Source organism: Balaenoptera borealis, assembly GCF_965194805.1.
Source record: "Balaenoptera borealis genome assembly, chromosome: 1".
NCBI lineage: Eukaryota > Metazoa > Chordata > Mammalia > Artiodactyla > Balaenopteridae > Balaenoptera > Balaenoptera borealis.
In genome coordinates this window covers 93,901,818-93,928,070 of record NC_138860.1, presented here as the reverse complement: position 1 = coordinate 93,928,070, position 26,253 = coordinate 93,901,818, and the positions used below count along the sequence as shown (strand labels likewise).

At 35.9% G+C, this 26,253-nt stretch overlaps 1 protein-coding gene across 5 annotated transcripts in view; it reads right to left on the bottom strand.

Annotated features, from left to right (window-relative positions):
* The window catches only part of TRIM33 (tripartite motif containing 33), a 155,245-nt gene that overhangs the window by 5,005 nt on the left and 123,987 nt on the right, over positions 1–26,253 (bottom strand). For 2 of the 5 annotated variants that reach the window (XM_082368902.1, XM_082368901.1), the window contains exons 10-19: positions 25,994–26,158; positions 22,067–22,267; positions 13,405–13,537; positions 11,912–11,975; positions 9,252–9,411; positions 7,457–7,806; positions 5,237–5,360; positions 3,423–3,497; positions 1,546–1,698; positions 71–121 (exon numbers count right to left, since the gene is read on the bottom strand). In XM_082368902.1, coding sequence (XP_082225028.1) covers positions 71–121; positions 1,546–1,698; positions 3,423–3,497; positions 5,237–5,360; positions 7,457–7,806; positions 9,252–9,411; positions 11,912–11,975; positions 13,405–13,537; positions 22,067–22,267; positions 25,994–26,158 — 1,476 coding nt within the window. The remainder of the gene's footprint in view (positions 1–70; positions 122–1,545; positions 1,699–3,422; positions 3,498–5,236; positions 5,361–7,456; positions 7,807–9,251; positions 9,412–11,911; positions 11,976–13,404; positions 13,538–22,066; positions 22,268–25,993; positions 26,159–26,253) is intronic. The other 3 variants (XM_082368903.1, XM_082368904.1, XM_082368905.1) reach the window with 2 other exon arrangements.

Here is a 26,253-nt window from a genome sequence, read left to right as displayed (position 1 = left end):
AAAGATAGGAATATTCACCTATTGGTAATGCATATTCCTTCACCAAGTTTGCATGGTCTGAAAAGCTTACCTTCAAATTAATCTCTTGTGTTTCTGCATAAACTTGAACAACTTTCATCATCTAAAAAGGATACCAGAGTCAAAAAAAAAAAAGGGAAATTATAATCCTTTCTAAAGTTATAAGACTGCATAGGATTGGCGACGAAAGTCAGCCATACTAGGAGGAACAAATTGCTATGACCAGATCAAGTGCTTTCTAAAATTATACAGAACATGGACCCCCTTTCTTAACAAAGCTATTACTAAAGCTACTGCAAAATTGTCTCAATTTCTGAATTAGTGAGGTCAACCTGAGTAGGAGTTGGTTTGAATACATCAATATATTTAAGAGAAAAATATTTGTGAAAAAAATGATATAAGAAATATTTTTTTAAAAACTGCCAAACTTTCAACAACCCCTAAGTCAGAATTCTATCTGTATGGCAATTTGTTAATCATAATTTAGTTAACTATTATTAAAGCAGATAAAACGAGTCTTCTTCCTGGCAAATGTCAGCTATGGTTCATGAAAGTATACTTATTTGAAAATAATCTAACTGAATTAGAAAATAAGACAAGCAACTTGGGACTGTATTAATTTAACTTCGAGTGAGTAAGGTTTTACTATATTCTCTGTGGCACACTGCTATAAAGGTGACCAGAACTTGTCACCTAATAAGAAAATTTTTTTTTTTATTTTAAAAAGTCACCTAGATGCTTCCAGAGGCAACTATGAGTACACTTTAAATGATTCAATTTTATTTTTTAGTAACATTCATATGGCACCCAAATTTTATCAGCAATAAAGATTTTAGTAGTAGAAGATTTTGTGGATTCTCATCCATTTTCTTCTCTTATAATAATGAAAATATTCCTCAACAATAAGAGACTTGAGCTTCCCAAAGATAACAAAAATTTCCTTGAAGGAAGTAAATATCTATCACATTTCTTCTAAAGGTATGGATAGCTCATCTTTATTCTCAAAAAAAAACATAACCAAAGTTAATGAAAGTCACATTGCTGAGATCAGATAACTCAACATTATACACTCTGGGCTACTATTCAAGATGAGCCACGTGAGTTTATAATTTTAAGGTTCTACATTTATATGGTCAATAACAAAATCAAAGGACACTGGCACAAATGCCTTTCCTAAATGTACCCAAAATGTAGGCTTGTCTGTATTCATTTCCCACAAAATATACTTAACTACAGACTATCTTCTATACTTATCTCAACCCTCAACATGTACAGAAAGGGATATCCAATAATATTCTTAATTTATTACATTATATTTAAGTATATACTTCAAATTATACACAGTAAACTTTCTTCTTTGGAGCTGTGGACGCAATCAAATTTTACTTTTGACAGAACTGAAGCAGAATAAATTTAAAAAATCAACTTAGAAAAATCTCTTGGCAGGAAAAACAAAATCCAATAACCAAGTAAGCAAACAAATAAAAACTACTAATCCAAGACTCTATAGTTTGGAAGCTAACATACTTCATTAAACCTTTCACAGTTCTTGAAGATCAAACGAACATCAGCCACAAAGTCATCTGGGATTTGGTAGTGTTGGGAATGTTTTTTCTGAAGCTTCTTTTTCACGGTGGATAAATCCATAGGTTTCTTTATAATTTTATAGTAGTTTGGTATCTAAAGAAACAAATAAGGATAGATAAAGATTCTCAAAAAAATGCCGAAGTGTTTAATTTGAAAATGCAAAGCATATTAATTTTAGAGAAAAACATGTGTAGATCGAGCCAGCTGCATGCAAATTTTGAGTATAATGAATTGTACTTTAAATCTTCTGCCAGAAGCAGCACATCATGAAAATCAAATCATATTCAGAATATGTGGCAGTGTCCATGGTTAGTGAAGGACCCAAAGTTCTATCTTTAATAAGAAAATTTGGAAAAAAAAGCAATCAGCAAGGGTAGCCAACCAGTAGTGTTAAGGACAAATCTAGCCCATCAGAATTGTATGACTCCTGTTTTTTTTTAAAAAAGGGAAAAAGATTACAAAATGTATTGTTATTATTAGAATACGGTATCTTTTAGAGGATAAAACCTTGTATCACAGAGAACTCTGGACATAGCAATAGAGGGGAAAAGACTGTAGTAACACAAGATATATTTTTATTAATCATTTAGGATTATACATGGGAGTTCTGGCTGCAACTCTTGGCCAAAAATTTGTATCCTTGCAAAATAACTGCACATGGAGAAACTATTTAAATAGTTCATGAAAAGAAAACATTGGAAAGTAATCTTCTACTGTAAAGTCCCTAAACTTGAAGAACAGACAGACTTCCTGGTATCAGATGATTACTATCTGAACAAAACATCTTCCTTGTATCTAGACCTTTTGTACTTTAAAATCCATTCCTGAGCCTACCCAGTAAACAAATTACTATTCAATACTCTACAACAGGCCTGGTATTCAATATTATCTTAATTCAACAACTGATGGCAAGTAAATATGTGTTGCATATTCTTATCCCATTTATAAGGCACTGAGCATCCCTGATACTCCCTTTTACTATGGAATTTTAGAGCCTTTACTCCTTACAAAAATCTCCTGTAAGATAAACAAAGGGCATTGGCTTGCAAATTTTCCCACAGTCTTCTCTTAATCTTGAATGTTCATAAAAGAGGGCTTATGAAGCAGAACCAGTGAGCAAGGTTCAACTTTACACTTTTATTCAAATTAATACTTATATAGAGTTATTTTCTCCCTAAGATATAGATCCTAGAATCAATCATAGGACTGGAACCTTAGAAATAATTTAGTTCAATATTCCCACTGTACAGTTAAAAAAGTAGAGGCAGAAAATTACGTAATTTCCCCAGTTATAAGGCTGGTTAATGGCAGAACTAGGAAAAGTTAAGTCTTCTGATTCCTAGTTCAAGACTCTTTCCATTGTACCTGTACCTGTATCCTTTATGTCCATTTTAAAAGTATTGGGTTGTAACATCTTATGGAAAAACCCAAATGAACTTTTTGGCCAACCCAATAAAAGAGGAAGTGGAAATTAAATTCATTAAGTTTTTATCACAGCAACAGTCTTTAAAAACAAACTGCAATTTTAACAAGTGAATCTCATAGCCATTTAGCCCTAATAACATCACAAGTACTTCTTATTACTCAGAAATTTTATCAGGTACTATGCTAAAACATTTTACACAAGTTATTGTACAGAATCCTTGAAATAACCCAATGAGGGAAGGAACAGTATTAGAAAAGAGAATTTGAGCACCTTGGTTGAGGAGATTATTCAAGACTGAGTTTTAACATTAGCAGTCTACGGCCAGAGCCCATACTCTTAAGTATTATACTAAAACTTCTTCAACAGCAAGGTACTAAGGTAAACAACTCACCGAAGCAGGAACTGGCTCCTGGAATTCAATACTTAATTCATGGCAATAGAGGTAAAGCAGGAGACGTTCACATTTCTGGCCCAAGAAAAGAAAGGAAAACCCATGAAATGTTTTCCCTCTAAAAAGATATTCTTAAGAATGAGAATTTTATCAGTACAAAGTATTATTACAACACACTGAAGATAAGCCTCTTACATACTAGCTATCCAACTAAATATATACCCAAAGAAAACTACCTTGTTTTCTATTTAGGTTTGAGACTATGACTATCTTCTGTCCTACTTTAAGTGAACTTATCAAAGACAGAGTGCCTTTGTTCTTATCTGATAACTCAGGTAATTTACCTACTATTACCTCTTAACTATTTATACAAATAGAAAGGAGTCATTAAAGCAACATACAGCATTTTGTACAACAATTTATGATTGTTGCTACTCATATTAATTCCCTGAGGCAGGCAAGACACATGCTATTATTCCCTTTCTTGAAAAGATTCTGCTCAGGCTCAAAATTAAGTAAAAACTGTCTGTGTCTTCTCAGTCCAATTCTAGAATTTTGTTATACAATCAGAAGTAAATTGATATGCATTTTTACATTTACAGTGTTTATATGCTTAAACTTCTTATTAATATCTGTTTGTATACTCTAAACACATACCTTCTCCTCAAAGAGAGTGGAAGATGGATTTTGCAAGTTTATACATTAGATCAAAGCCAAACATAACTGTAATGACCACAGAAGTATGTGAAAGATATTTTGTCTTTGGAGATCAGACTATAGACCAGATCAGCAGAAATCTGAGTGAAATGAGAGGATTTTGGATTTCATTCTTAATATGATGGGATGTTATTAGAAGATTTTAAGCAAGGAAGTGATAGACTTGTTTACATATTTAAAAAAGAACACTATGTACTGCGTAGAAAATGGACTGTAAGGGGGCAAGAGTAGAATCCGGGAGTTCAGCGAAGAGATATTACAATAGTGCAGATGAAAAATTATGATGGCTGTCTCAGAAGGTAATGGTGGAGAAAGTGAGAAAATGGTATTATAGTCATTCCTGATTCTTCTATTTCTAACAGATTTCTGGCTTGAGCAACAGAGATGACCGGTGGTACCATTTGATGATGGGAATTACTGAGAGAGGGATGCAGGTTTTTATGTCGTTATTTTCTTGCTTTTATTGCTTTTGCTTTTTAAAAAAAAAAAAATAAAAATAAATAAATAAATAAGTATATTTATTTATTTATTTTTGTCCGCATTGGGTTTTCGTTACTGTGCGCGGGCTTTCTCTAGTTGTGGCGAGCAGGGGCTACTCTTTGTTTCGGTGCACAGGCTTCTCATTGGGGTGGCATGTCTTTGTTGCAGAGCACGGGCTCTAGGCATGTGGGCTTCAGTAGTTGTGGCTCACAGGCTCTAGAGTGCAGGTTCAGTAGTTGTGGCGCACGGGCTTAGTTGCTCCACAGCATGTGGGATCTTCCCGGACCAGGGCTTGAACCCGTGTCCCCTGCACTGGCAGGTGGATTCTTAACCACTGCACCACCAGGGAAGTCCCCTGCTTTTGCTTTTTGAAGGAGAGGATTAGAAATCAAGATTTTGGCTGGGAAATGTTAAGTATGAGGAAGCTAGATATAAGAGCCTAGAGCTGAGGGCTACAGATAGAGATTTCAGAAATTATGAACATACCATCAGATAATGAGATTAAAAAATGAAAATTTAGCAGGTTATATGTATATTACACTGAAGAAAAAAAAAAAAGATGTATAGCCACACAACTACAGAATCCCTAATAATAAATCAACTTATTTGACACTTACCCTTTGGTCCACGGGGCTTAACCCCTGTGCAGTTTTCCCCTTCTTACTATGTTGCAAATTATCACAATCATATTCAACTTCTGGTTTCCCAATATCTCTGCAAAATGTGCATATCCAGTCCCCACTAAAGAAGGAAATAGGCAATTAGTCCATGTAATTATAACAAAACCCACTCTAGGGAAGCTAGTTCCCTAGAGGTAAGTCTCCAGTTTCTTTGTTTTCTTTCCTTTCCAGTTTTTGTGGAAAAGAGAGGTACTATTTTTGCCACATCTCATAAAGTGAAGTTATGTGATAAAAGCTTCCCCAAATGTTTCCATTCTTCAACTGATTACCTTCTGGAAAGCAATATAACCAACCCCACTATCTCTATTCAAAAGGGGTCTGTCTCTTCATAGCACAAAGCTGATGATCAGCACTTGCAGCGTAAGACCAATTCGCAATACCCCAGTATGACCATGACAGTGACCTCATATGCATGAAGAAAGGAGTACACGATACAGTCCCTCAGGTATCTTGTACTGTTTTGGCATGTATAAAAGATGCCAAAAATATAACAATTACTTTTTCATGGCCAGTCTTTTAAATCTGCTCAGTCAATAGTTTTTTGTATCAGGATTTCTATCAAACCATAAACTCCAATTTGATTACTTCAAATGCATTCTCCCCTTTCTCTCCCCCATCATATATATATTCTAAGTCTAGGGATTATACTAAAACTGTGTCAACAGTTTCAATTCCTTCCAAAGCATCTGCCTTTGAGAGAAAGCTTTCAGTGGCAAAATTCTAACGTTCCAGCAGATGTTACTATCCAACGGAAACAAAAATATGAAAAGCCTTAATTTCAAGACCAAAATGCCAATGTTTTTTTCTAAAAGAGTAAAGAAAAAGAAGGTCCTTAATACATCTGTGGCAAAGGACTACACCTTCTAAGATTTAGGTAAGAATTACAATGCTTCAGAAAAATATTCTGGCACTGTTCATATATCCACTACTTTTCTAATACTAAAGGCTGAATTTTTCAGAAAGGGTAGCATTAATCAACTAAAATCATTACTTCTCAGGAATCTGAGAAAAAATGTGAATCTTTCATCTATAGGCAGAAAGAAGCTGGGTTTTCCCAAGGACACTGGTTTACTTTCACTTAAAAAACCAGGGGGTTAGGGTAGGGGAAGAAGGAAGGCTTAAAGAAATAAGTATGATTCTACTATTTTATGGTCTCTGAAATCAATTGGAGACGAAATACCACGAACATAAATATGTTAAATGGAAGGGAAGAAAAAGAGCTCTTCTAATCCAAACTCTACTACTCGTAGATGCAGAAACTAATCCCTGAAAATCAGTGAACCGTCCAAGCTAATTAAGTTAGTTCACTACAGAATTACAACCAGACTACAGGTATCGTAACCCAGCCCAGCACATTTGTTCTGTTGTATTAGCTGGAATCATCAGCTTGCACTGGATGCTCATCAATGAATGTTTTAATGCTTGAAATCAGACTTAGCCGCCAAGGGGGTCATATAGTCTGAGGACAATGCTCATATGTTGCCCCAATCTTTATCTTTACCGTACGATCTTCTCTTCTAAATAACGAATTCAGTAACTGTCCATTCCAAAGTTAATGACTAAAAGACATTCCAACTAGGAAAAGTTGAGAAAGTTGAGAAATCTGCACACTGTGCTTCAGGCAGGCGCTACCAACTAACAGCTTCCAGTGGTCAAGATGAAGCTATTCCTCAAAAAATTCAAGACATTAAAGGTATTTTTACAAAGTACTTGTTTTTTTTTTCTTTAAAATGCCTTTCAAGAGCTTTCAAACATTAGAAAAGTAAGTTTTTGGTAAGATCCAATAGAGTTGCCTCAAACTGAATACTATTCATAAATAAAGCCATTATTATAGACCCTATTAAAATTGATGGCAATAGATTAAAAAATTATCTTCAAGAGGAAATCAACTAAGTTTCTCTTGCACCTCATAATTTACAGGTTTATCTAATTTGCTTATATTAAGTATAAACTGAAGGCCAGGAAATAGTCTATTTTTTTTTTTTTTAACATTAATGCACAACTTAGATCTTGGACATTTCTTCATTCAGCTGTTAATTTCTCTAGAAGGTAATGGAGTAATAGGCAGTCATTAAGAAGGCTATCTGCCCTGAATAATTTTGTTACTTCTTTAGCTTATAAAAATAAACAACAAAAAATCAGTTATTTCACTTGTACCTTGGAAAGCTAAGAAGTGTTGGAACATGACAAGTTAGATGAAAGACCTTTGGACATTTTTCACAGCACAAGAGATCCCCTCCATTTTGGCAGACAGCACACCAATCTTCATTTGGGTCATCATCTTTGCTGCTGCCATCTCCTCCAATCCTTGCCGACCTGTGCATGAGACTTCGAACTGGGGACTTTCCATTAACAAGGCTGTTGAGCCCTGACTGTTTGCAGCTTTCATTCACATCTGCAGGTTCAGTTTTCACGTGGTTTTCCAGGCCTGCTAATGCGTCCAACTCACTCTCTAGATGCAGGCTAGTTGAAAGAGGTGGTGTCAAGCTACTCTCAGGACTGCTCAACTAAAACAAAGCAAGGACAAATTCTAGAACAATCATTTAATCCATACTGTTTGCAGTGTGTGTGTGCATGCATGTGTGTCTCTGTGTGTTTAAAGTTTTGTCAACATGTATAAACAACATGATATACTGACATAACTTAAAATTATTTTGGAATTTACTATTATTTATTATAAAATTATTTGAAATCATATTAGTAACATAAAAGAATGAAAATAACCCCAAAGTTATTCAGGCATGTTAATGTATGATTTTAGGGAGCAATCTCTGTAATATTGGTTCACTTGGATAATAAAGGAATTAATTAAACTGTTAAGCACATTGATTGTGAAGTGAGCATAGGGTTATACTTTTCCTGTAGAGAGCTGACTATGATACACTATTTTTCACTCAACAATCTGTCTCATAGCTTTTTCTTCCCCTTTATATTGGGTTTTTTAACCATTTCTTTTAATTGAAGTATAGTTAATTCACAATGTTATGTTAGATACAGGTGTACAGCAAATTGATTCAGTTATATATATATATGTGTGTGTGTATATATATGTGTGTATATATATACACACACACACTTTTTCAGATTCTTTTCCATTATAGCTTATTACAAGATATTGAATATAGTTCACTGTACTACACAGTAGGTCCTTATTGTCACATAGCTTTTGAAAAGCATTTTGAAATGTTCTTCCGCCCACTTATCATTCTACCAATATAGGAAGATTGTGACAATGTTAAATCTTTCACCACCATTTTGCACTGTTTTTGGGGGGTACTTTCCAAACCAAGTTCTGAGTGAAGAGATTATGTAGATCAGTACTCTCTAAATCTACATAGAGTTGAAATTTCTATGTGCCAACCATGTAGAAAATGAGACATAAGCGTAGGTAGGAAGAAAAAACCAAGATCAAAATTTCTAAATAAAGAGGGACTTGGGCCTTCCTTCATTCTATACTATAAATTTTATAAAATGTTCTACCTGAGGAATTCTAAAATGGTTAATAATTCATAAGCCAAAGGCAATCTTCTCATCACAAAACTCTGTGAGCATTAAACTTCTTTCATGTCAGCAGTCGTAATCCCGAGCTCACCGGTCCAGGGAAAATAGCCAAGGATTTTTGTGGCTTGAGTCTCAATGTGACTACTGAAATTATTAATAAATTTAGAACAAGCTAGAACCCAATTTAGAATCATGGCAAAAATAATGACCGATTATAAACTAAAATTTGAAACGAGTCCTTAATACAAGTAAGTCTTTTCTCATCAATTACAGTTGACACTTAGATGAAAAAATTCAGTTAGAAAAAGAGATATCTGGGTTATACCATGCATAAAAATTCAGAAATGAATACAGGTCCACAGGACCACTAACCAGACTAATACATGCAGAGATGGAAGAATCAGTGAAGTGACCTCCTTAAATCCCTGACAAGATTCCACTGGGAACTTACCATGCAGGCACTCCTCCTGCCATCCTCTGTCTTTTCCTGTTTCACAGCTCCTGAAAAGCTACATATTTCATCTTCAGTGCCAGGTTCTTGCTTGACCTTCACTTGATCAGACTTGAAACTAAGACTTGTCTTCTCAGCAGTTCTTCCTGACGACCCACAGCTAACAAAAACAACAAATAAAGGTCACACATGTTTGTCTGTATGGTGTACATAAAAACAATTATATGAAAAGCTTGTTAAGTTATATGAAATGTTCATTAAACTGAAAACAATTTATTAACTTTATAGCAGATAAGGATACTTCATAATGCAATTAAGAGGAGTGTATTATAAACTTGGCTTCAAATTTTTAAAAAACATAGGTCAAACTTTCAGAGGACCTGAAAAATACATTTTATGGTCTGAGGCACTTATATTACATCATTTAAGGAATCTAGTAAACAATCATTTGTCTAGGCTATTAGTATAGTGATTGCTTCTCTCTATAATAAAAGAAGTTTAAATTCTTCTCTACCCCCAAACATCTGAAGGAAACCTCAATAACAGTGGTTCATGAAGTGTCCTCAAAGGAATCACTGTTTCAGCTTTTGAGTCCTTATCTGAATTAATGGGATAATAGGCTAAGAGGACAGGTACATGACTAATTGTTTCTATCTAGTCCACAAACCAAAACCACTGGCAAGAGAGTGAATAACTAAGACTGTATTACTGTCGAAAATGAAAATCTTTTTCACTCAATTTGTACTTTTCTTCTAAAAGTACTGATTATTTAAAGTATAATTTAAAAGCCAAGCAAGTATATAATATAGAACCAGTCTTCAAAATGCATATACACATATATATACAAATACAAAACATTCATATATCTGAAATAAAATCTTTCTTACATTGCACTGAATTATTCAAACTAAAGAATAAAAGTCAGTCGACATTTATTACATTTACCTTTAACACACACACACACTCTTCCACACTACCATTTCTTTTTCTTAATTCTTTTTTTTTAAAAAAGATTTATTTATTATTTATTTATTTAATTTATTTTTGGCTTCCTTGGGTGTTAGCTGCGGTACACGGGATCTTTCGTTGTGGTGAGCGGGCTCTTCGTTGCGGTGCATGGGCTTCTCCCTAGTTGGGGCACGCAGGCTTCAGGACACGTAGGCTCTGTAGTTTGCAGCACACAGGCTCTCTAGTTGAAGCACACAAACTCAGTAGTTGCGGCACGCGGGCTTAGTTACCCCACGGCATGTGGGATCTTAGTTCCCTGACCAGGGATCAAACCCACGTCCCCTGCATTGTAAGGCAGATTCTTTACCATTGGACCACCAGGGAAATCCCCCACACTACCATTTCTTAGCTCTCTGTCCACCAAAAAGGCGTAAGAAACCATGAACAATTCAGTAGCAGTGAGTGCCCCTAGTACCCAGAAGATTGTCTTGAAGCACCATTTCCCCACTAACATGACCAGGATTTCCTAGAGAAATCTCTGATTTCAGGCCTGAGGCAAGAAATGTAAAAGATGAACCTGGAACATCAGGACAGGAAACAAGAATGCTTTCAACAACTACTGGGGTTATAGCAAAAGAACTATGAAGCCAACTTGGAAAGGTTCTGATAGGACAAATATGGAACAATTTAAGCATCAATAAAAATAACAACTACAATTTTAGAACATATAAGGTATGTTTAAATATATAAGCCCATAAAGTTAATAACATTCATTGGTCACTGTTGGAGGGTGCTGGGAATCAACTCATTATTATAAAAATAGGTAAATAAAGAGAAAGAAACAATTTATTCTGCCTTTCCCATAATCAAATAGCTGATGGCAGAAAATTTCTCTTTACAGAAGTATTCTAAACTAATAAACAAAGAAGGTATGATACCATAATTAAAATATCATTTTTAAACTAGTAAAAAAAAAAAAAAAAAAAAGAGCTAAGGCAATGATCATTAATGGGTGCTATCACAAAAAAAATCAACAAAAGTGACCATTTTGTGACCCTGAAAGAAGTACACATCACCACAATGAAGTATTCTCCCTACCCCTTTCCCTCAAATCAAACCTGAATCTAATCAAACCTCCTGATCTAAATACCAATATAGAGAAAAAAACAGAAGGTAGTGTATTTAAATGACAAGATGGGGAAATGAGGAAAACTCTGTAAGAAAAACAATACATTTCTTCAACAAATACACTGAGTTTGACCTCAACATATGTGTTGATGGCAATGTATAGCAGCGCCTATCTGAATCTGATTCAAAGAAACAAAAAAAAAAAGCATTTATGAGAAAAACTGGGAAATTTGAACATTAACTAGAGCTCTACTGATGTTAGAGAGTTAGCTATTAAATTTTTTTTTTAGGTGTGATAATGGTTCCATAGTTATAAAACTTTTAAATCCTTACCTTTAAGTGATATATACTGAAACAATCACAAGTAAAATGATAAAATGTCTGAGATTTATCTCAAAATAATTTAGAATGGGGGGAATGGGTAGGAGTATAGAAGAAATAAGACTGGCCATAACTTGATCATTGTTGAAGATGGGTGAAAAGTATACGGGAGTTCATTATAATAGTCTACTTTTTAGAATACGTATTTGAAATTTTTCTCGATAAAAAGAAAAAATAAAGCTATTAATAATGTAAATACTCACCTGCCTCGACTACCAGTACTAGAAGTACTAGGGGGTCTCACAGGTGTGTGAGAATTGGATAAACCTGAAAAATAATAAGTCAAAATGAATAACTATGCAGGTAAGAAAATCCAGAATTCTACCTACTAATTACAGAATTCAAGTATCATCATAAGGCAATTCAGCAATTCCTGGAAAATCAGCCCTTGTCTTAGTCTCTAAGTCAAGGATTTCATGTGTTATTGTTGGCAGCTATCAATCAGTTTCTCTCAGCTGAGCCCAGATACCATTCTCAGAATCCTCTCAGAGCAACACTATTCAATCAACGGAAACTACCGTATCAAGAGAAAGCTATTTGCCATCCCACGCATTTGGTAAATATCTTACCTAGATTCCTATTAATTATTCTTCCTTTTAAAAGTCCTGGAATACTTATATTAAACCTCAAAAATAATACGATGCAAAAAATGTATTAATGATGCATCTCATGAAAAACCCACATTTAGAGTTGAACTACTCTTACTGTAGAAATAATGAGGTGGTATGTTTCAGTAAGAAACCATGAATATATCCCATAACCACTTCTGCACTGTCAATCTATTTGGAGATGCTTTAATCACTCATTCATGTAATAGGGTTAATAAAACTGGGATTTTGGAAGAGATCTATAGCTCAGGACCTGATTAGTCACATTTTAATAGTTGCCAGTAAATTTTAAGTTTTTAACTGCAAATTGAAAATTCACTTGCCCTTCCTCAATTCTTGCTTTTTAAACAAATTTTCAATTTTTTCATTATTTAACAAAGTGTTTTAAACTTGGATTTAAACCAAAGAATTCTTCAACTGACAACCTGTATTGTAAAATAGAAGACACAGAAATTAAATTCATCTACAAATCCAGCAAAAACATGAATACAACTGGGGGTTGAGGGAGGGGTACATTAGAGCTCTGAACAGTGTACACTACAGATATATATTATTATTTCAGTTCGCTGAAGCTTGCCCACAGTATTGAAAGAAAAATAATTAGAACAATCAGGAATAAAAAAATGTTACTGTGATGGTTAAGTTTATGTCTCAACTTGGCTAGAGTATGGTACCCAGTTGTTTGGCCAGCAGCATCCACATGCTGCTGCAATGGTATTTTTTAGATGTCACTGACATTTAAATCAGTAGACTCTGAGTAAAACATAATGAGGATGGGCCTCTAATTAGTTGAAGACCTTAAGAGAAAAGACTGAGGTCCCGAGAGCAAGAAGGAATTTTGCCTCGATTCAAGACTAGCATCAATTCTTCCCTGTGTCTCCACTCTGCTAACTGCCCTGCAGGTTTCAGACTTGCCAGCCCTAACAATCAAGTGGACCAATTAATTCCTTAACCTCTGTCTCCTCTCTCTCTCTCCACACACACCCCTCTCCTATTGGTGCCATTTCTCTGGAGAACCCTAATACATATACTGAGAGATACTTTTTTAAGGTGTTGAAGAAATGAGACAGTACCTCAGTTGACTTTACCTGATGATCCTGGTGATAGGGCAGAGGGTCCTGGGGAGGGATTCATGGTGCTTGTGGGCTGTGGGGGTAGGTGACTGCCTGAGATGTATCTACTTAGTAGATTATCTAAACTACTTGAACCAGCATCTTCCAACTAAAGAAAAAGAACAAAAAGATAAATTTGCTTTGATTAAAGCAGAGGAGAAGTTATTAATTTCATTAGTATAATCATTTATGCTCACAGTTTACTAATGAACAGATTACCTTATATCAAACTTGGCTTAACTGTTGCTTCCTTATGCTCCCTCGAGGACCCAAATAGTATATAGTTTATGTGAATACAGCTATAATTAATATGCTTCAATAAATGATTGGGAGCTCAAGACAAAACCCAATAACCCACTAAATCCTTTGTGTTTTACTATGAAAATACCTCTGACACACTCTTACATTTTTGCCTTTCTTCAAGGTTGATGCAGGATCCTGTTTTCAGCATCCTGCCCCTAGTATCAATATCCATGGTCCTGCCAGAATCATTCAACTAAACAGGTATCGAATCATGTCAGTACCTAATTTAAAAGCTTTGAAATGTCTGTATACTCAACAGAAAGCCTTTAGCCTGGGATATAAGTTCCCTTATTACACACAAAAAAGCCAGCAGTCAACAGGAAAACTGAGCCTTTTTCGCACTTTATATGCAGAAGGTTAAAGCCAGAGGAGCTCGCACTGTGACTGTGAGCTGGTTCCCAATTTGAATATCAGTCCCCTATTTTTAAACATCCCACCCACAATGAAGAACTGTGATGATGAAATGAGAAAATATTTATGTAAGAAATAGTAACAAACACTACTTAATTATGAAAATTACCTTAAGAAAAATTTTACACTATTCCATATCAGAGATAGTTAAACTACTCTTACTTAAGTGACTGCTTATCTTCTTGCTTACTGATCTACTTTTACCCACACCTGCCTCTTTTAATCTTCTACTAGAGGCAAGATTACTTTGTAGGCAAATGTACTTCTCATTCAAAACAGAAAACTGGGGGACTTCCCGAGTGGTCCAGTGGTTAAGAATCCATCTTGCAATACAGAGGACACCAGTTCGACACCTGGTTGGGGAACTAAGATCCCACATGGCATGTGGCAACTAAGCCTGCGCACCGCAACTACAGAGCCCATGAGCTCTGGAGCCCACGTGCCACAACTAGAGAGCCTGCGTGCCGCAACTACTGAGCCAGTGCACTCTGGAGCCCAAGCGTCACAACTAGAGAGAAGCCCGCGAACCACAACGGAAGATCCCACATGCCCCAACTAAGACCCAATGCATCCAAAAATTAAATAAATAAATAAATATTTAAAAAAAAAAACAAAAACAGAAAACTGAACATATACATTTACTTCTCACTCTCCTCTCAAAATCACACTAATTTTCAAGGCTATAAAACAGGAAAGAATGGCATCAAAGTAGAAACTTTGAAGAAAACTATAGATACAAACCAAGGTAGGATTGGATTGATATAAAAATGATCAGAATAAAGCAGCTCACAACACATTACAGGCAAGGGAAGACTCTCCTAAAGTAAATAGTTTTCATCATAAATATAAGTTGACCCTATCAACAAAGTGGGTACAGAGGGAATGTACCTCAATATAATAAGGGCCATTTATGATAAGCCCACAGCTAACATCACACCTAACAGTGAAAAGCTGAAGAAGTGAAAGCTTCTCCTGCAAGATCAGGAACAAGACAAGGATGCCCACTCTCACCACTTTTATTCAACATAGTATTAGAAGTCCTAGCCAGAGAATTAGACAAGAAAAAGAAATAAAAGGCATCCAAATTGGAAAGAAAGAAATCAAACTGTCACTATTTGCAGATGACATGATATCATATACAGAAAATCCTAAAGATGCCACCAAAAAACTGTAAGAATAAATGAATTCAGTAAAGTTGCAAGACACAAAATCAATATATGAAAATCTGCTGCATTTCTATACACTAATAATGAACTATCAGAAAGAGAAATTAAGAAAACAATCCCAGGAGAGTTCCCTGGTGGCCTAGTGGTTAGGATGCCAGGCTTTCACTACCAGGCCCAGGTTCAACCTCTGGTCAGGGAAATGAGATTCTGCAAGCCACGTGGTGTGGCCAAATAAATAAAGTGCATCATACACACACACACAGAAAAAGAGAAAGAAAAAAAGAAAACAATCCCATTTAAAATCACATGAAAAAGCATAAACTACCCAGAAATAAATCTAACCAAGGAGGTCAAAGATATCTACACTGAAAACTGTGAAACACTGATAAAAGAAACTGAAGAAGACACAAATAAATGTAAAGATACTCTGGGCTCATGGATTAGAAGAATTAATATTGTTAAAATGTTCATAGTACCCAAAGCAATCTACAAATTCAATGCAATCCCTATCAAAATTCCAACGGCATTTTTCACAGAAATAGAACAATCCTACAATTTCTATGGAACCACAAAAAAAACCAAATAGCCAAAGAAATCTTGAGAAAGAAGAAAGCTGGAGGCATCACAGGCCAGGATTTCAAACTATATTACACAGCTACAGTAATCAAAACAGTATGGTGTTGGCATAAAACCAGACATACAGATCAAAGGAACAAAATAAAGAGGCCAGAAATAAACCCACACCTATATGGTTAATTTAAGACAAAGGAGCCAAGAATATACAAAGGGGAAAGGACAGTCTCTTCAATAAACAATGTTGGACAGTTGGAAAACTGGACAGCCACATGCAAAAGAATGGAATCAGACTACTATCTTACACCATACACAGAAATCAACTCAAAATGGATTAAAGAACTGAAATGTAAGACCTGAAACCATATAACTTCTAGAAGAAAACATAGGCAGTAAGCTCCTGGACGCTGATCTTGGCAATCATCTTTTGGATCTGATTCCAAAAGCAAAAATAAACAAGTGGGACTACATCAAACTAAAGAGCTTCTGCACAGCAAAGGAAACCATCAACAAAATGAAAAGGAAACTTACTGAATGAGAGAAAATATTCACAAATCATGTATCTGATAAAGGGTTAATCATACAACTCAATAGCAAAAAAATCAAACAATCCAGGGACTTCCCTGGAATCCAGTGGTTAAGACTCCATGCTTCCACTGCAGAAGGTGTGGATTTGACCCCTGGCTGGGGAACTAAGATCCTGCATGCCGCAAGGCACAGCCAAAAAAAAAAAAAAAAAAAAAAACGAAAACAAAAAACCCCCCAAACAATCCAATCAAAAATTGGGCAGAGGGACTTCCCTGGTGGTCCAGTGGTAAAGAATCTGCCTTCCACTGCAGGGGACGCAGGTTCGATCCCTGGTCGGGGAACTAAGATTCCACATGCCGTGGAGCAACTAAGCCCACGCGACACAATCACTGAGCTCACGCACCTCAACGAGAGAGCGGGCATGCCGCCATCTACAGAGCCCTGGCACTCTGGATCCTGCGCATCACAAGTACAGAGCCCACGTGCCCTGGAGCCCGCACGTCACAACTAGAGAGAGAAAACCTGCATGCCACAACGAAGAACCTGCGCCACAACAAAAGACCCCGTGTGCCACAACTAAGACCCAACGCAGCCAAAAAAAAAAAAAAAAAAAATTGGGCAGAGAATCTGAATAGACATTTTTCTAAAGAAGACATAGAGATGACCAACAGGTACATGCAAAGGTGCACAACATCACTAATCATCAGGGAAATGCAAATCAAAACCACAACAAGCTATCACCTGATGCCAGTTAGAATAGCTATTAAAAAGACAAGAGATAACAAGTGTTGGTAAGGATGTAGAGAAAAGGGAACCTTGTGCACTGTAGTGGTAATGTAAATTGGTACATCCACTATGGAAAACAGTATAGAAATTTCTTAAAAAATTAAAAATAGAACTATCATATGATCCAGCAATTCCACTCCTGGGTATTTATATGAAGGAAAAAGAAAAACAACACACTAATTAAAAAAAAAATTTTATGTTTCTGGCTGCACTGCACAGCACGCAGGATCTTAGTTCCCAGACCAAAGATCGAACCCACGCCCCCTGCAGTGGACGTACAGAGTCTTACCCACTGGGCCGCCAGGGAAGTTCCCCAAACACAAATTTGAAACATATATGCACCCCCATGTTCACTGCAACATTATTTATAATAACAAAGTTATGGAAGCAACCTAAATGTCCATCAACAGATGAACAGATAAAGCTACAGATGAATGAATAAAGAAGATGTGCTATATCTAAATAAACAATGGAATATTAGACATTAAAAAAAAAGGAAATCTTGTCACTTGTGACAATATGGATGGACCTGAAGGCATTAAGCTAAGTGAGATAAGTCAGACAGAGAAAGACAAATACCATATGATCTCAGTTATATGTGGAATTTAAAAACAAACAAACAAACATAGAATCAAGCTCGTAAATAGAGAGATAGATCTGTGGTTGTCAGAGTTGGTAGGTGGGTGAAATGGGTGAAAGGGATCGAAAGGTACAAACTTCTAGTTATAAAATAAATCATGGGGAGGTAATGTACAGCATGATGACTATAATTAATACTCTACTGTATATCTGAAAGTTGCTAAGAGAGAAAATCTTCAAAGTCCTCATCTCACACAAAATTTTTACACTATGTATGGTGACTGATGTTAACTAGAATTATTGTGATAATCATTTTGCAATGTATACAAATATCAAATTACTATGTTGTACAACTGAAACTAATATATGTTACATGTCAATTATAACTCAATTTTAAAAAAGGTAAATAGGCCTTTCTCAGAAAAGCCCTTTAAAAATCTCATCTCAAAGACATAAAAGGCTAAAGGTGAGAGTTTGCTGTGGGCTAGCTAGAGGGACGATTAAGAGATATTAGGAGTTGCGCCTGCTCAGTGGTCAGAGCTATTGGCCAAGGATTCACTTGTAAGCTGTAACTACAGGAAAATCCCTAGCTGCAACTAGAGTTAACTAGAGGATTTGTGAAGAGGGGCAGTTCCTAACATGGGCCACAAAACAGACATGAAAGTCGCAAGTTACCTACTTCTACTCCCACTCCTTTTATACTCTCCCACCTGCGATTTATATCTCTGGCCAGAGAGACAACCTTAAGGCTAGAAGAGTGGAAAGATTAGGAAGAGGCAAACCGCCAAGTACATAAAAGGGCTTCCCTGATGCCACTACAGCACCAACATGGAAATGCTAGCTGAAGTATTTACCTCGATATTTCACCAGACATGGATGAAGAGTCACTATAAATAAAGTTAGAAGTCTAACGGGAAAAATATTAATTCACGTATTCATTAAACCAATGTTTTTTAAGCATCCTTAAATAACTGCATGGAATAGGTAAGTGTTATATAAATAATTTCTATGAATTCAAAGGAAAAAGACAATCCACAAAAAAATTCAAATAATCAATGAACCTGAGAAAAGATTAACAAACCACATGAATAAAAGAAATATAAATGAAATAACCAAACATCATTTTTACCTATCATATTGGTAAAGATGGAAGACAGCCAGTACTTGGAACACAATACAGAAATGGGTATTCTATAACATTTAAATTTACATGTGAATATCTGAAAGACACACATGGTTTTCCCAAGACTTCATATTATCCAGTATAGTATCCAGATAAATTAAGTACATATTTTCCAAATATGGAAAATTGTTTACAAAGAATTTAATATATCATTAGAATATGACATCTATTAATTATAATCTAATCTGAACAGATTCTAATATTCATTTAGCTATTCAAAAAGTATTCAGGTTCATCATGTATCCCCTCAAGGTCAAAATTACTACCACATATTATAACTCCGCTGGAGATGGATAGTAGAGTGAAATAAAAAATAATTCAAGTTGAGAGAATTCTATTTAAATCAACTTCTACTCTATACTGGATAGCTGTAACGATCAGTATTAAGATATATCAACAAATACCTGAAATTGTTTTGTATTTATTTCCTGTCTGCGTTGCACAGTTAATGCTACTTTGTCTGCTTCCTGTGTAACCTCCCCCAGGATTCTTTTCTTTTCACTATACCACGGAAACTACAGGATAGGAGAAAAAGTAGATGATTCTTCAAGAGATGATAGGTTTGCTTCCTTTTCTGTTTTTGATTAATACGGTTAACTACTTCTTACTGTGGTTGTACTTTTGTGGTACCCACCTCTAATTGCTCTTAAAAGCAGGTGACAATAATGACTGTTGGCAAGGATGTGGAAAAATTGAAATCCTCATACACTGACACTGTTGGTGGGAATGTAACATGGTGCACCCACTGTGGAAAAGAGTTTGGCAGTTCCTCAAAAACTTAAACATACAATATGACCCTGAAATTCCACTTCTAGAAATTTACATAGAGAATTGGTAACCTACAAGTTCACAAAAACTTACACACAAAAGTTCATAGCAGCATTATTCCTAGTAGCCAAGAAGTGGAAACCCAAATATCCATCAACTGATGGATGGATGAACAAATGTGGTATATTCACAGAACGGAATATTCAGCCATAAGAAGGAATTAAGTACTGATACATGCTTCAACATGTTTGGACCTGATAAACATTATGCTAAGAGAAAGAAGCCAGACACAAAAGGCCACATATTGCATCATTCCATTCATACAAAATGTCCAGAATAGGCAAATCCATAAAAACAAAGTAAATTTGTGATTTCCAAGGGCTGGGAAAGAGGGAAATGGAGAGTGGACTGCAAATGGGTAGTTTCTTTCGGGGTGATGAAAATGTTCTGGAATTAGACAGTGGTGATAGTTGCACAATCTTGTGAATATACTAAGAACCACTGACTGAATTGTAAGTACATTTTTTAAAGTTGGATTTTATGGTATGTGAACTATATCTCAGTTTTTTAAAGCAGTCAATACTTGAATAAATCAGTAAATAAAAATAAGGTTAGGCATTATGTCTGCAAGGAAGAGGAGGTTCATAAGAGAAGGTATGGATTCTGCTCCTTCTACCCCACCTTAAAAAACTAAAGATGGGAGGGGATATATTCTGGAGCTTCTTGTCTTGATTTCAAAGTTCTTCTGCAAAAGATGACAAGGAAAATCTAATAAGGACCCATTTCCCTTATGATGCCCAGCTTTTCAAAGATGTGGAGCATCCATCCTTCCTCTACCTGCTCTCTGTGAGAGTGGCCCTTGCAGATTATGTTAAGTTTGACATAAGCAACCTTTCTTTTCCCTTTGAAAGTTTCTTAAGAATTGGAACAAAGTCTTGTTTCTTTTTATCTTCGATGCCCAGGCACTTCAGCATGGAGTGCTTAGTAAAACTTAAACGACTCCTTTAATACTGTACCTACCTCTCTCTGGCTGCCCAAAGGCCCTTAATACTCTACCTTTCCAGGCCTACGATCTCAAACCACCTCCTTGCTATCTCTATGGACAGAAGTGGGGAGAGAACTGGACTTTCTCAGTTTAGTAATCAGGAGCTGGGCTTTGAATTTCAACTTACCCATTCACTGGGTGACACTGAGAAAGTCACTAACCACCCTTACTCTCTTCCATGAAATAGGGATATTATATATCATATGAGATGATTTCAAACATTAAACTGAAAGTTTATAAATTATAAGCTTACAACTTATAAATTTTACTTTTTATTGATATATTCCAAATTTCCCATTCTATACAGTAGTCCAGTACTCTCAACACCACTACAGGGACTTCCCTGGTGGCACAGTGGTTAAGAATCTGCCTGCATTGGCAGGGGACACGTGTTCGATCCCTGGTCCGGGAAGATCCCACATACCACAGAGCAAGTAAGCCCGTGTGCCACAACTACTGAAGCCCACGCGTGCCGCCAACTACTGAAGCCCGTGAACCTAGAGCCCGTGCTCCGAAACAAGAGAAGCCACTGCAGTGAGAAGCCTCCACACCGCAACGAAGAGTAGAGAGTCATGGGTCCTAGTGTCTTGGTAATTTCACTGCTCCTTGCTCCCATGGTGACCCGACTCTGAATAACTCATACGATGCTTGAAATGACCCAGTACAACCTTCAAGTTTTATATTTACATTTAAAAATAAAATGCTTCTAATTCAAATGAATTTATGAAATTTCCGAAGGCACTGAATGATATTTTTCTTCAGGAAAACGCTACAGGTGAAAGGGACAAAACAGCTCAGAGGCCTTTCCCATTCCATCTTCTACTCCTCATTATTACTTCCTCTCTCAGTATACACCCCCCCTTCCCCCTCCGCCACATGCCTAATATCTAGACCTTCCAACCTCTTCCTTTCTCAGTCCAACCTGTTTGCACCCGGGGTTGACTATCCCTTTTGCACCTAACAGAAGACTGACAAAAATTTAACTGTATTTTGGTACTGGGCCTCCTCTCTGGATCTAAACCTACATCAGAAGTGTTTCATTTAACACAAAGTTTGCCTGCTAGCAGATGACAGAAAGATCAGCAAAGCTGACACTCTGTAGCTTTAAAATACTGAGGAGTGCTAGTTTTAGTACACAGAACTTTTTAAAATTCAAATTATTTATACTCTACTTTTTGGAAATTTCAAAAAAAATATTGCTCCTGAATTAAAAAAAACAAAAACAACCAGAAATATATACTCTAAGTCCCTAATTAACACAAGGTTTTAAATCTCTCACTCAACTTAAATACAAACCTGTATGGGTGGAATATCTGGCAGAGACGGAAGGTTTTCTGGATTGGTAACTGAGGGAATTAGTTCTATTGCTGTAACAGATGGGCTGGTGGGACCTCGATTTGCATTTGCCATAGTAGCTGTAGTAGGGCTGGTTGGATTGACTGGGTTGTTGTGCACCGACACAACAGGAAAGGGTCCAGCATGCCCTGGGTTTGAGTGCTGTTAGGAAAAAAGATGTTATCATTACTTGATCTGCCAGGATATCCAAATATGAACAATACCTTGACAACAAGTTTCAGTTTAGGAAGGATACACAAGTTCAGAGTTTGATACCTGTGGCTGAGAGACAAAGAAGTAGGCCCTCTCAAACTTATGCAGGAAAAATAAAATTCAAACTTATCATTTTTCTATTCATTTTTGTGTAGTATTTAGAAAAAAAATAGACTTGCCAATAATTGTACCCTGTCAGACTGGTGATATGATTTTACTTCATAACAAAGATATATATAAATAGATGATCTGGAAGCCCCTGAAGTTTTCAAACATCAGACCAGGAAAGCCACTCTTCTGCCTATATTTTACTTTGACACTTCTGCCTTTTTAAAATAAAGATAATTAATTGTATAATTGTGTATTATGTAACTGATATGGTAGAAAGAACAAGGAATTTACAAATGGAAACGTGGTATCAATTCCTGACTCTTAATACTACGTGATTTTAGGCCAAATCACAATCTTGGTAATTTAGAAATGTGGATAATGATGAATGAAAATGGATACCTGTCTTTATGAGGAGTGTTATAAGGATCATTTAAGATAGTACATAGATTAAAATATTTGGGAAATAAATTACTATACACATATAAATCATTTGAAGTATTTAAAAACTTAAAATTCTAACATTCAGTGATTTCTGTAGGGGCCCAAAAGTCTAAGGACAATGTTCTGAGATGGTTGGTTAATCCGATTATGTAGCTTCTGCACCTTTCCAAAGGGTGTACCTGCCCCCTGGTAATACTTGAAGGCTTTCCAAGTACACTAAGGGGTACATGGGTATGTGAATATTTTTAAGGAAATTAAAGTCTAGATAGTCGACCTTCATATATACTTTTTTCCTGAAGAAAACCCAATTTACCTATGAATGTGCCATGGTCTGTGAGTTCTTTTTTCCAACTACTTCTTTCACAACTGCCCTTCTCCTCCAAAAACAAAATACAAAACAGCGTATCTCTAACTCATTCCCAATCTTATCTAGCATATTGCCCCAGGGTGAAAAACAAAACAAACAAAAAATCTCCTGAAGAGACAGACAAAGGTACAGTTGAAAATAAAGGTGTCAAGTTGCTGACAAAGTGCCTGACTCTGAAACCTGGATAATCTCTGAGTGGGTTCTGATACTTGGTGATCAACAAAAACAAAGAAAGACCTGAAGAAGTTGTCAACTGATAAAAAAAGATTTTAAAACTCGTTTTGAATTCCCAGATACATATTTTTGTGAACAAGTTTCCTGAGCATCACATGAAAACAACAACAACAAAAAAACTAGTAATAAAAATCGGCGTTGAATTCCGACTTACTCTATTACTGTTACAAGGTAACAGACATACAAACGTGCATAAATGAAGGAAGGGGCAAGGCTCCATGTATCTAATAAAGAAATGTATATTTAAAAGAATTTTATTTTTGTTTCCTAATAATCTTAAACCATGTAAATATATTGTTTAAACAACTGTATAGGAGTAACTGTAATGAAAATTTGGTCTAAAGAAAAAGTTTTAAAGCTTAATAACTGCATTATAAACTGGAAATTTAAGAATTTTCAAATTGCAACAGACATCTTTCCAGCAGAAAATTACAACAAACTGATTCACAAGTCTATCAGATTTGTGAATATCTTAAATCTATATCTTAAATATATTAAGATAAAATTCTGTAAAAGTAGAAAAGAAATTCAAGTCCATGGGGAAAAGGGAGTATATAATTTTGACTTTCAAAAAAGAACTTGCCTCTGTATTTGGGACTCCAGTGGATCCACTTACAAGAAAAATGTAAGGGTTTTACTTTATAATGTCAATATTTACAATATGCTAAACAGTACGTCCTTTGCAACTATTTAAACTTAAACTTGTAATGGAAGTTTTAAATGTCAACCTTCAAATGTGAGGGAGTGTGTATTTTTCAAAAGTCTTTCTGGAGGTAATTGGGCCAAAAAGTTGAAGGATCGCTGATCTAGGACTTCAGTATGCAGATCGATCTGAGTCAGTAAAAGTTCACATATTTATGAGTACTCTCCTCCTGGAAATTTTGATTCAGTGGATATGGTTCAGAATCTGTTTCAGACATGGTACCCCAGTCATTCTGATGGTCTTTAAATCATGCTTTGAGAAACATCACTCTGACAATTATAAAATGACCTTTATTTTTTATGTAACTAGAAATCCTATGCAAAAGTAGCCTCAATTTTATACTCATACCTCCTATACAAATATAATCTACTATTCAAGCAAAGATTAGAAAACATGCCTCTAAACACACTTATTTTTAAGAGTAGGTATATCTATCCTAAAAGGAACAATACTGAGTGAAGAGAAAAAAAAAAAAGTCAAAATGTCACATTAAAAGAGCAGAGGAACAATTTTAGGAAATTAAAGTTTTAATCTTAATTCTACCATTGTCTCTTATGATTGTGGGTACATAACAAGCTCCTTTGTTTTTCACTTCTGTAAAATGAATTGGTTGGACTAGATCAGAGATTCTCAACCCAAAGTATACAATGGGTTTAATGACATCAAAGAAACTGTTAAAATTTAATAAAAATTTAGACATTTCTCCTAAGAAGACATACGGATTGCCAACAAACACATGAAAAGATGCTCAACATCACTAATCATTAGAGAAATGCCAATCAAAACCACAATGAGGTATCACCTCACACTGGTCAGAATGGCCATCATCAAAAAATCTACAAACAATAAATGCTGGAAAGGGTGTGGAGAAAAGGGAACCCTCCTGTACTGTTGGTGGGAATGTAAAGAGATACAGCCACTATGGAGAAGAGTAGGGAGGTTCCTTAAAAAACTAAAAATAGAATTACCATATGACCCAGCAATCCCACTACTGGGCATATACCCTGAGAAAACCATAATTCAAAAAGAGTCATGTACCACAATGTTCACTGCAGCACTATTTACAATAGCCAGGACATGGAAGCAACCTAAATGTCCATCGACAGATGAATAGATAAAGAAGATGTGGCACACACATACAATGGAATATTACTCAGCCATAAAAAGGAATGAAATTGAGTTATTTGTAGTGAGGTGGATGAAGTCTGTATGAGTCTGTTGTACAGAGTGAAGTAAGTCAGAAAGAGAAAAACAAATAGCATATGCTAACACATACATATGGAACCTAAAAAAACGGTACTGACGAACCTAGTGGCAGGGCAGGAATAAAGATGCAGATGTAGAGAATGGACCTGAGGACACGGCAGGGTTGGGGGTGGGAAGCTGGGATGAAGTGAGAGAGTAGCACTGACATATATACACTACCACATGCAAAATGGATGGCTAGTGGGAAGCTGCTGCATAGCACAGGGAGATCAGCTCAGTGCTTTGTGACGACCTAGAAGGGTGGGATAGGAAGGGTGGGAGGGAGGCTCAAGAGGACGGGATATGGAGATATATGTATACATATAGCTGATTCACTGTGTTGTACAGCAGAAACTAACACAACATTGTAAAGCAATTATCCAATAAAGATGTGAAAAAAAAATTTAATAAAAATTTTATGTGTATTTTTCTGGGACAAGAAGATACATAGCATTAATCAAATTCTCAAACGTATCAATGACCACCCCTCCCTCCACCCCACAACTGATTAAGAAAACTGTTGTCTTTTAGTTTTAAAATTATATGATTCTTACAAATGGAACTCTAGGCATACTTGTCTTTGGAGGTGTGGCTGCATCATGGAATACTGAGGGCCACTGTGCCTGGGTATCCCTGGTATTCGGGCAGCATTCTGAGCCAATCTCATCTGATGGGCTTGGAAAGCTCCACAGTTCATGTTGCCTCTTTGCATTGCTTGCACACTGATCAATCTTGGAGGCTGCAAAAGGCAGAAATTGCATTTATGTAATAATATTTATAAATTTATCTTTCAATTATAAAACGTTATGATAAGAATAATTTTGTCAGGATAGA